Here is a 12,981-nt window from a genome sequence, read left to right as displayed (position 1 = left end):
TACCCAGTGCAAATAAAAGCCAAAGCTGTCCAGGTGCAGCTTTTGTTTGTGTGTGACTTTTGGCAGTGGGGCTGCTTTCGCAACAGGGCCCAGGGAAGTCAAAGCACAACGAAAAGGCCAGGCACTGAAGGCTTTACAAGTTCAGCTGATCAGCAAACATAGAGGAGGGATCCTTCTACAGAGCAAAAACTGAAAATGTATCAAAGTCCATATTTTGAATGCAATTTAGCATTTATTTGCCAGTCAGGATGTACACACATACAGGGAAAATTAGCATTTTTTTTCAACAAAGAGAAATGTCTGCTATCAACCTTTTGTAAAGCCCTTTTGGGCATGACATAAAAGAAAAAATACCCTGACAAAATGTATTAAGTGACAGGTGTAATTTCAACCGGGATTGAAAGGCTGACCTGACAGAAAGAAGAACAAAAGAGTGACCCCTCTGATTAATCAGACGGAAAATGACAATACATATGTCATCCATTTAAAGGAAAGCCAATAACTCAGCCTTAAGTATCAATTTTCTCCGTCAAAAGAGCCTTAAATGGATAATTTTCTGTGTCCCGACATTCCCTTATCACGATGATGAAACATTAACCCTAACCAATAAAACCAGGGAAGCTATTTGTGTTTGATTTGGATTTCAATTATTTAAATGTACATTTGACCATAAAAGAAGACTGGCAGATACAGTTACAGATAAAGCTAGTATAGATAGAACAACTCGAGGGGAAATAACATGTTTTTAGGTTTTTCATAGTCATAAAGAATGAAGGGTTTATTTTGACCGGGAAAGTTACCTAGTGTTGCTGAGTGGTCTTATTATTGAACCTTATCGAAGATTAACGTGGGTAACTCGACACTTTCATAAAGGATAGTGGTTGCAAAGGGAAGACATCCAAACTCTCTCCAACTTCTTTATACTGCATTATTTTTGGCAGCATTTGTAACATAGACCTACTATGGAGAACATATCAATGTTTAAACTTACAAAAGCTCACCTACTTAAAAAGTTTCAAAGAGGAGAGGCACCAATGTGTGTTCAACTTTAAACACAGGGCAGCTCAAAGGAAAAAAAAACATTGTTCTGATCAAACTTTTGAGAAAAGGAAGCTCAGTCTTTTTGAGATGAAAAATAAGAAAATGTGGGAAAACATCTCAACAAAACAGTTTTGGTAATGCACAACATGATGTTTTGATGGTGTTGTTATTCTAGCCATTTTATATAATCTGAATACAGGCAGCCTTATGTAAAATCATCACTTAAGAATCTCTGATTGAAAAAGCTGCAGTTATATCTCAAATGAAGGGCTGAAAGAACGGGAGTGGTGGGGGTTGCTTTTGCTCAGTACTGTTTGTACACACTTCATGTGTTACTACCTCTACTCCCCTCCATGCACTTCATGTGATCTCATAATTGCAAAGCCATCAGGGGCAGGTAAATGGAGGTGAAACAAAACTCAATTGTGGTTCTCCAGCATCTTGGAAGAGATTAATTTGAAGTCTATCAACCCTTACACTCTCTGCAGAACACATTCCCCCAAAATGTTACATTTGTAAATCCTATACGGTAAGTATAGACAGAGAATTGGGTTAAAAGTAATGTTTGTAATAAAAAGTAGGCAGCTTCATGGTCAAAGGTCCCTGGTGTGTCCAAGTTTAATAAGGCATGCAGGATTGTCCATGCCTCGAGAACACCTGCTGAAGGGTTAACTGAACAGATAAGCTTCACTTCAGACAGGAGAGGTGTGTGAGGCAAAGCTCCACCTTTATCATGGCAGACAATAGGGTGATCTTGGAAGTAAGCATCGTCCTGGTTCCCTTGACAGAAAAGCCAATAGGATTTTTCCATTACATTTTGGATTATTGAGAAAAATAAGCACTGTGGCGCACAACATTTTATGATACTTACTTGTTTTATTCAGCTTAATCTTGACCACTTTTGTGAACTGGGCTATAAAGAAACACACATTAACACTAAAGTAGTATATTTTTTACATCACCATTAGGCTAAAGGAGGTCCATTTTTTCAAAGTACTTTAGACAAGATTAGCCTTTATTAGTGAGTACATGGGCAGCCAGCTCTAACCACTATAGCTATACGTTAAGCTATACAGCCCTGCAACCAACATTTTGGTAGCTTGTGTGATTACTACAAACCATTTTCCAAGCATCCAAACCAAAAATCCATTCAAAGACCCATTGATTCAAGACAAGTGAACCGGAATTGCCAAAATGCTAACTAATTTCCAGGTTTTAGGACTCTTTCCACAGCTCTTTATATGCCTGCCATGTCCGCATCACTGCAGATGCCACACAAATATGACTTTAGATCTTCCTCACCATCCTACTGGCACGTCACCCTTGAACAGACCTAAAGGCTTTACCTGAGGTATCAACTCCAAACCCAAAGGAGGCATTTTCCGACTATTTACCTCAGACTTGGCGGTCTAGACTTTCATTTCCATCCTCTTCACACTCTGTTGCAAGCTGCCCCAGTGTGTGCTGGAGGTCATAGTCTGATGGAGCAAACCACACTTTACTCATCTGCTGCACCTGGAGAGTCTGTCTATGAAAACTGAAAACGGAATCTGCGCCTAGGCCTTCACAGAGGTCAACTGCCCAATGTGGAGTACACACACCTCTTAGCTCATTGCAGAAAAACAATAATCGGCAGCTAATAGTAATGGACAGGCATCCTATTTCGTCAATCTACTCCCACACAATAAAAATTCCCTGCAACCTTACCACTGCGAGACTACATCTCTGTTCACTGTTAGAAATCTCTGCCAAAGGGATGGGCAAACCAATCCTTATCTCTCAGCACTCGCATTTACTTGGCACATCTCACACTTGGCAACTACTGTGCAGGCGCTGTGTAGACGTCAGCCCGATTATTTGGTATTGCTTCCCTCCAGCCTGGACCAACATCCCTGCAGCCGTCACCTGATGCTTCACATCCCAAAAGCAGCTTTTAGCAGCCAAGAATAAGTTTACAAATGCCTGCATGCCATTCAGCTGACAATAGACCTGACCCTTACACCACCTCGCAGGTGATGAGATAAGGAACAAGTACAAACATTCCTAAAGAGACTCTGTTTTTGTACACAAGTAATGTCTCAAAATATTTGAGGACTTAGTTTACAGAAGACAACATTTTTCATCACGCCAACCATGGTTGAATAAAGAGAACTGGATACAGCGCTGGAGGCGGGGACCCCCGTTCATTACTATGAAAAATACTCAGTGGTGCATGAAGCCAAAATGACCAGAATCTCGAGTGCAAAAAGTACCCTTATGTGGGCCCATAGCGCGTGCGCACAAGCGTTTTACTCAAGCCCCGCATCCAATTTGCAGCATTACGGATGATCTAGTCAAATGAACAGAGAGGTAAAATAACTCTGGATTTGGCTTTAGCTGATTGTACAACTTTTAAACCCTAATGATTTATGTAAGGACCATAAATGGGTTTGTACTGGATTTACAGACGTCTCTTCCCAATGTAAGTCAATGTGAAAAAGTATTTTCTGGCCCAATGAGGTCACGCACTGACACACAAGTTGTAGTAACACCGTTTGGCCACTACTGTACATTTGCTTCAATGTCTGGTGCACTTGCTGGGGGCTTGATGCTGAACCCTTCCGCCATGAACGATAGGCGCTTTCTTGACATTTTTATTTCAAGCACATAATCAACAGTATTTGTGTTTCAATTCATGCAAAAAAACACAGGTGAAAAACAATATAATCTTTAAGCCGTAAATAAGACTGATATTAAAGGTGTTCTATCATGAAAAAGGCACTATTTGATGTATTTTATACATAAATATGTGTCCCTGGTGTGTCAGGGAACTCACGAAGTGTCAGAAAAGAAAACCCCTCTCTCTTTTCCTCTGTAACCACATCTCTAAAAACGGGGGGTATAACGGAGAGCTGATCCCAGATTTGCGTCCGATATTACGTAATATCGGAAAATGTGGGCTGGCTTCAGGGGCGGATCTACCGGGGTGGCATGGGGTGGCAACTGCCACCCTAAACAATAGCCTTGCCACCCCAGCTGCCACCCCAGTTGGCATCTTTGTTTTGAAAGAAAAGTTGTGGCTCATCGGACATTTATGAGAGAAAGTCTCTAATGTCCGAGTGCAAGTGAATGCAGCACAAGATGCACGTCATGTAACCCTCCCCCGGTCCTGGGCGCGAGAGTGGAAATATGATTGGTGGCGAATTCACTTGAACGTGGGAACGGCGCAAAACGAGAAGCCTTTCGGACCCAAGTACTGAAGGAATGAGGTAGTTGCGGTCTACAATGACAGAGAAGAGAATGTCAAGTTTGGCTGTACTCAGCATTGAATCAAAACGCACTACAGCTGTTGATCTTAATAAGTTTGTGAGGCGTTTTGCTGAACAAAATAGTAATCGCCGCATTAGACAATAGACAATAGACATGCCAACTTGATGCTCTGCTCACGGATGACTCGATGAGAATAACAAACTGTTAAGATGATGACCTTGTATGCGTTGTATATATATTTTTCTTTGAGGGGGTCTGCCCCCAAAAAACAGTTTTAAGTCCTGAGAAAGTAAAATAAGACGGTGTGTAAAACTACACTGCCCAGCCAACAGAAAGTAACCACTTTGATTTAACTAGGCCAGTAGGTAGGACCTTCCACTGGATAATAACTGCAGCGATGTTTATGTTTTAGCTGAATACACGTTTTTTAACCCTAACTGATGCAGTTAGTCACTTCTTTAATGTTTGTTCTTTCTGATGTAAAGTCAAGGTTGTAACTGTATATCAATAATTATATAATTACTTGTTTTCAAATTTGAAGGAGGGCGAGCAAGCATCTTGATGAACATTCATCATTAACTCCTCCAAAAAATATAGTTTATTCAATAATAAATGAATATGTGAATCATAACAGTTCTTCACTATATCTGTAAAGCGTCTTTGAGCACCTGTAAAAACGCTAACAAATTAAATCTATTATTATTATTATTATTTATTAACAGTGATTGACAGCTGATAGGAATAATATGATTGTTAATAGTATCATATTCATTCAGACACAACATCGATGAGACAGTTAATTAATGTACTTATTGCAGCAGTCTGCATAGATTGGTACCCCTGCTGGTCTAAGAGTGAAACAAACTCATTCAGTTATAGTTCAGTTAAAATTCATTAAATTACGTCTGCCACCTTGTAAGGCTTTACTGATTGTGCCACAATAATATCACCTATGTGATTGAGTTAAAATATTAATATTGTGGCTTTCCAAGTTAATATTGATTGTAGGGGTGTAACGGTTCACAAACATTTCGGTTTCGGTACGTACCTCGGTTTTTTAGGTCACGGTTCGGTTCGGTACGTTTTCGGTACAGCAGAAAAAATTATCACAAAACATTAAATATTTTTTTTTAATTATTATTAAACTGTGACTAATGTATTCAAATAAATACAAAATATAGTAAAATAAACATTAAGGTGCAGCATTTTGATGAACTGAAATAATCTGTATTTGAACTGTAGTACCTAAGCAGCCAGCTTGACATTAGGACTTGCTTGTCATTGTATTTTCATGTTGTTTAAAGAAAGATGAACTTGTCCATATTGCTTGCTGAAAGGGCAGATCTGCTGGCACTAACAATGTCTCCTGCTGTGGAGAACACCCTCTCTAGGGACAGTGGCAGCAGATACAGCCAGGTAGCGCTTTGCTAACATGGCAACATAAGGATATTTGGCGTTTGTAATAGCTTTGGTTCGGTCTGAACTTTCTGCGAGTGGTGGAGGCTTACATGCTAGTGGGAGTTGGGTTTGCACTTCAGTCTTTTTTCTTTTGGTACCGGTAATATTCACATTCGGGTGATGCCTTTTCAAATGAGTGTGATGTATTGCCAGCCGCGTAACCAATGTTAGTTGAACAATGCCGACAAACAGCTTTGGTTCGGTCCACCTGTCTTTGTCCGTCATCCTTGTACGTAACTGCGAAACCAAAATGTTCCCAAACCGGAGACTTCAATGATGCCGGAGGATTTTCGAGCTCAACTTTATCTGCGTTCGCCATTTCGACAGTTCCTCAAATTACTGACTACATTGAACGCATCCCTGTGACCAGCTCTCATAGTATGCCTCTCGTCCAATGAAATGACTTGGTCGCTCTATGATATATACCTGAGATTACTTCCAGAAAGTTGTTCATGTTCTCAATTTTTTACTTTTAACGCTATATTCGTTCGGTACACACGTGTACCGAACCGAAGGGCCCGTACCGAATAATTTCAGTACGGGTACGTGTACCGTTACACCCCTAATTGATTGATATGATTGCGATTTAAATCAGCATATACTTCTGTCAGGGGATGCCACCCCTCAAAATCTCCTGCCACCCTCTTGCCACCCCCCATGAATATTTGTCTAGATCCGCCCCTGGCTGGCTTTAAACCCACAGCCCTATCAGAAACATAATATTGCTATCAGAAATGATGCGCGACGTGTTTTGGAACTAATATGGTCTTTGTTTACATTAGCAAGCATCACTAACACTCAGAGCTAACCTGTACTGGAGAGAGTATGTGTAAATAAGCATGAAATAAAAAAAGGAACTCACCTTGTAGTAAACCCGTAAGAAAAAAGCATTTGAGCTCCATACTGTTTCAGAAATAATACTTGAAGTGGTTTGGAACATAATATGGCGTTTAATCACGGCAGCATTTAGCTGTATCTGAGCAGAGCAGACAGCCTGCTTGTCACAGAACAGTGGATTACGTATTGTAACCCTAGTTCTATAAGCACAGGCAGAGCCCTCTACTGGAATCTATGGGTACTACTCTTAAGCGTCTTTGAGTTGTGAAAAGCGCTATATAAATAAAATGCATTATTATCATTATTATTATTACTCTCATCAATGATACCGAGTGTTCACACACTGAAGTTGTATAAACGTAGCCGGCCAATCGGGGCGAGCCTACCTGAATGCGCGCAGAGCTCACAGTATATAAACCGGCTACGCCTCCTGACTGTCATCCTACACCCTCTTCAGCGAGTGGCATAGGAAAGACAGGGCCCCTAGGTAGAGGGCTCCGCCTGTGCTTACAGAACTAGGGTTACAATTAGGGCTGTCAAGTTAACGCGTTAATAACGCGTTAACGCACATTTTTTTTAACGCCACTAATTATTTTAACGCGATTAACGCATGTGTATTTTCTTTCCTCGGCCGCCCCGTAGTTTCAGAGCGCATCGAGTTTAAAATACCATCTACAAGCTGATGCTGACAGCCCCGCTCCTGCCGCCCGCTTGTGGCAGACCACACTTCCACGCTCACCGGCAGGCACCGACTGGCTATTGGGAGGACCGGGAGGGTGTGTGTTTGTGTGGCCCGAGCGAGCGAGAGAGGGTGTCCTTAAGTGCATTGTTGTTGTTAGCATCTGGTGCTAGCTAGCTGCGCTAACGGATATGGAGCTGTTGATTGCAGCGTCCAGGCAGCTCCCGTTCGAGCATATGCCTTGAGTTGCACATAGCTCCAACGATCCATCACACACACACACACACACACACACACACACACACACACACACACACACACACACCACACACAACACACACACACACAACACACACACACACACACACACAACACACCACACACACACACACACACACACACACACACACACACCAGTTGTATTGTATTATTGAATGAGAGAGGTTCCAGGTTGAATTGAGGCGAATATTTGTAATGTTCAGAGGTTGTTGTGTTTAATATTCATTAGAATATTTGTCATTGTTCAAATGATAATAAACATTAGCATAAAGCATATTTGTCCACTAATATGTTGATAAGAGTATTAAAAACTTGAAAAATATTCCTCTAAGGTACATTAGAACAGATAAAAAATGTGCGATTAATTTGCGATTAATCGCGATTAACTATGGACAATCATGCGATTAATCGCGATTAAATATTTTAATCGACTGACAGCCCTAGTTACAATACGTAACCCACCGTTCTATCTCACACAGGCTCCGCCCTCTACTGGACTATGGGTACAGTGGGTGGAGCCCCGATGGATAAACGCCCTGTCGTCCCACAACATCGACCCACCACACTGCCCCTGACCGGCCTTTGGCTAACAGCCTCCGTACCCCAACTTCCTATCACCCGGTTGAGACCGTGGAGAAGTCGGGGCCGCAGCTTACTTGGCTGGGTAGAGCTTAATTGGTCTGAATAAGCCCATAGCTCCACCCTGCAGGTGCCAGCGCAAGTACTTATTGCCTGAGATCGCATGCTGTGGTTTTATTAAATGTGCCAAGTGCTAGGACTGTCTTAGGGAAGAAAGCTTTTAGATGTGCAGCTCCACTAACATGGAACAGTCTGCAAAAAGAATGGAAAATTACCAAGCTAGTACCACTACATGTTTTTAAAGCTCGGTGGATGCTACAAATCAGATGCTGTTGGTACCTGTACATGTGGTTAGATATGTAAATTGTAATCCCTGTACATTTTGCTGTATGATGTCCTTTTGTTGTTCTGTTGTTTATGTTTTTATGTCTTCTTGTGGAACCTACTGCTGCAGGTCTCCCTTGAAAAAGAGATCATTGATCTCAATGGGATTTTACCTGGATAAATAAAGGTTTTGAATTGAATTCAAGTGACTACACACTGCACACCACATTTCCCAGTTCCCTAAGGAGCATGGGGAAAACGTAAGTGTACTATGTCCTCCACACTCACATGCTTACCTCGGGTAGTGTGTGCACGGACCCTAGTGGGGAAGGCTCTCCAGCCCTGTATGGGGCTTACTGCGCACCACGTTTTCCAGGTCCCTAAGGAGCATGGGACAACATAAGTGCATTATGTCCAAGGGGGTCAGATACAGCTTACTGACTCACAGCCCTCCTCCTTTCACCAGTCCTGTGTTAGCCCAGCAAGCACCAACGATGAAAAAGGAGCCAGACATGTCTTAAGGCCCTGACACACCAGGCCGAAATCGGCCGTTAAGACGACGAAGCGTGCCCTGTCGCCCAAACTGAATTTGGTGTGTCCCGCACCGTCGGCCGTGACACGCCTTATTTGGCCTTTCATGGCTGACGCATGGCCGATTCAACATGTTGAATCGGCCATGCGTCCGCCCCGCTGGCTGGAATGGCGAACGTGAATGGCACCGCCTTGGCCATATCCTGGTCCCCAAACACTCGAAGCAGAGGTGGTGGGTATCGGCACCCGCTATTAAGCCAGGGCACCAAGGACAGGCCCGGGTCTCTAGAAGTGGCGACTCCATGAAGGCACAATAACTTTTTTCTTCTTCTTTTAAATGTTTTAATTTTCTCTGTTAGGTGTTGTCCTGCTCGCTGAAGAGAAAAGGATGACAGGCGTAGCCGCCTTATATACTGTGAGCGCGCATTCAGGTAGGCTCGCCCTGATTGGCCAGCTACGTTTATACAACTTCAGTGTGTGAACGCTTCCGTATCATTGATGAGAGTAGTACTCATAGAGTCCAGTAGAGAGCGGAGCATGTGTGAGATATAACTCACTGCTTGCCTTGGCTCAAAAGGGGGTGGGGCCAGCAGCTACAGTCACAGAATCAGCTGAAATAGAGGGATAAGAGGGATGTCTAAAATGCATAATCTGTTTGGTATTTTGAGCATAACACAGCATGATAGGAGTTGTAGTTGTGAGAAGTTGTTGAATAATGTCTAATGTCAAACATTCTCCTTAGATTGGTAATACACTCAGGCTTGTACTCCGGCTCTGAGGTGAAGCCCCTTTTAAAATAATGTTCAATCGTAAAAGAACACCTATGACAAGGTAGTTATGTAAACTGGGTTTTATGGGAGAGGGGCAGGTAGCTAGTGCTCATGGTATTTAGGGAGGGGGGGGGGGTATTTCCACTCAACCTGACACAGTATGGATTTTGTTCCCATCCTAATGGAATAGCAGAAATATTTGAGGGGAATCCCATTACGTAGCAATTGGAGTGCTGTAATAATGTACTCACAGTCATTTTCCCACTGCGGTTGGCCTCCTCTCGCTCTGCCAGGGCTTTCAGGAAGTTATCTTTGAGTTCTTTTCCTGCACTTGCCAGTGTCCTGGAAAAGACAACACTCAAACGGTTTGAAATGTTTCTCTTAACCTGAAAAAAATGAAGTCACATGAAGCCTTAAATGTTCTTTATGGAGGCTTTCCACCTTTAACATGTTATAGGGTCAGGGCACTATCTGCTTTAAATGGGGGCGGAGTGGCACAGTGGGCTGTGCGTTGATCATCAGATCAAGGGGGCTTTGGGGAACTCCAGTTCAAAACCCTCCTCCGCCGCAGCTGCGTCTGTAAAGCCGTTGTGTCCTTGGGCAAGACACTTCACCTGAATTTGCTCCTGTGGGTATTGTCCACAGTACATGACCGTTACATGGATGATATGTGTGTAATGTGTATTTGTAAACCGCTTTGAGCTCTGGAAAAGCACTATAATATATATAAGGAATTCTTATTATTATTAAATTAACAATTAAGAATACTACTCATTGAAATGGTTTGAGTATTTATTTACTTTTTATGACAATAGTCTGCTGTTATTGGAATCAAGATTTACTGTGTTACATTTATTTACTAATTATAATCATGTCAGGAAATAGTGTTAAAATTACAATAATGTTGTTTGTCACAGTTGTTTGTGGGACAAAATATTGTCCAACAAAGTAGTTATTACTGCCATAATCTTGGTGATTTTAAATTTGGTTAAAAATAAGTCTTTGCTTACACAGTTCTTTGATTTGTGCTCATCATAAATTAAAAAAGTATACAATAATTTAACCGATTATCCTTTAGAGCAGCTGAAGTCAATAGAAACAGCAGTGTTCCACTGTCACTTTCGACAACATTTAGCTTTTTTCCTTCCATTTCTCTAACTTCTTCTCTTGTTAAGAACTTTTAACCACAACTGAGAGGCTCCAATGACCTGTTACTGCTTTTTAGATGTTAACTTGGTGTGATCTGATGAATGTTGTGCTGGATACAAGCCCGTTTTTTAGCTTGTGCTGTAGTGTTAACTGTTCAAATATTAGTGCCAATGTTATTTCAGGTGTGTATACATTAGAGTGCAGCAAAACCATGTTTCCATGGAAACAGGCCAGCCTAAGTGTGAACATCTGTCATAGAAAGTCATTAAACTCTGATATGATTAAAATTGCTCTGCATAATGAAATTAGGAAAGGCATTTGACCATGTGACATTCTTCATAGTATTAACATTCTGTCATAGTAACAACATTGACTTGTCAACAATATCTATGATCATTTGGGTTCTTCCAAAAATAAATTTATTTTATTTTTAAAAAATGTTTTCGGTCTGTTTCCGGTATTTGTTAATGACGATGTGCTCTGAGATGTGAGACTGGAATTGCACAGGGGAAATAACGTATCTTTAGATGCGGAGTTTGTTAAACTAATACGTTTGCGCTGTGGACCAACACTATACATTGACGGGGAAGGGGGTAGCAATACAGATAACACCATTAAACAGTTACACAACATAACAGAATTAATATTGATAGCAGCGTCCCTAGCAACCACCTTGGTAACAATGAAAACTTCCTGAAGTAATCTTCGTAATAACTAGCAAACTAAAGATCATGTACATCCACTGCACACATAATCTGAAATAACAACTCATATTTCTCGCATCAAATGACATCAAAACGCATTTTAATGGCCAAACTAACTTTAAAATAGGCATTTTTACACCGAGAATAAAACGAAGTTCGGCCATGTTTTTTTTTTCTGCAGGGAGAAATTTGAAGATCACGTGACGTCAAACAGAGCACATGGTGTAGTCCAAACGATAGCTGGGGATTCTGGGTAGTGTAGTGTCTTCTGCCATCCTTTACTCCGAAAAAATATTTGTTTTCTCCGAATCGAAGGGGAAAAATACAAAGCATTGCACACAATTTAAACCAATCAATGTTGTGTAATTAAGGATAATCTGGTGTTTTTTAGTCGATGAGTAGTGCAGATATCACTGTAAACTCAATCGACAGTAAGGGGAATACTTACTTCCGGGTGTACAATTCTCCGTTATCCAATGAGAATGGACGCTCACATTGCCTTTAAGGGCAGCCGACACAAACGAATGCCGTGCTTCCATGAGCGTCCATAGAAGCATATGGACATCCCGGAAAGCTGAAAATGGACGCTAAGGCCCCCCTCTTGCGTTTGAAAAATGGACGCTAAGGCCCCCCCCCCTAGCGTTGGAAAAAGCCGACACAGGACTTGACATAACGTCAACATAGGCCGACCTGGGAGTGAGGATGTGTTGGAATAACATGAAAATAACCATTAAATGCAGCATCAACAACACACTGATATAGTACTTGGTATCAATTGCAGTTATTTTACATTAATGCTGATCCAATGCCTTATTTTCAGTACCAACAAAAACTCTTTCTACTCTTTCGATACCTTACTTTCAGAAATATAAACATTGTATGCATGTTGAAAAAAAGTACAGTATCTAAAGAAAAAAATGATTTATATCAGGAAATGAAACAAGTGTAAACATTTTTTAAATAAAGTCAGCTTTCGGTACGTGACAATTTTCAATGTTTTCTGCTCTGTACACACTTGCTAGGCACTAAAGTAGTTCAATACTTAGACTCTTACAGCATACTGTATGTGAGATTAAGCTATAATCCCAAACTTCCTTTAAAAACACCTGTTAGTTTGAACCGGCAATCCCCTGGTCATAAATCTGTTTCATTCATGCTGAATATTCAAAATGACTGAATCCAGTTGTATATGCATCACAGTCCAAAGAAAGTTTAGTAACTCTCTACATTAATTGCTCCTCAAATTGCTCCACTTTCCATACCCAGAGCAAAAAACTCAACAGCCACAACAAGCAGGGACAACCGGCAAACCAATGTCTGCTCTGAGCTAGCTTAACATTACAGTAAAATAAAACTGGATCTAAATTGACTAGAATTTGGA

General features: G+C 41.3%; 1 protein-coding gene across 1 annotated transcript in view; it reads right to left on the bottom strand.

Moving 5' to 3' along the window:
* cfap299 (cilia and flagella associated protein 299) overlaps positions 1 to 12,981 on the bottom strand; it is a 104,879-nt gene that overhangs the window by 73,020 nt on the left and 18,878 nt on the right. Inside the window, exon 3 of the mRNA XM_034216613.1 lies at positions 9,999 to 10,089. Coding sequence (XP_034072504.1) covers positions 9,999 to 10,089 — 91 coding nt within the window. The remainder of the gene's footprint in view (positions 1 to 9,998; positions 10,090 to 12,981) is intronic.

This window comes from Gymnodraco acuticeps, unplaced genomic scaffold (genome assembly GCF_902827175.1).
Source record: "Gymnodraco acuticeps unplaced genomic scaffold, fGymAcu1.1, whole genome shotgun sequence".
Classification (NCBI taxonomy): Eukaryota; Metazoa; Chordata; class Actinopteri; order Perciformes; family Bathydraconidae; genus Gymnodraco; species Gymnodraco acuticeps.
Note: the sequence above shows the minus strand (reverse complement) of the source record. Positions and strands in the feature narration are given on the sequence as shown.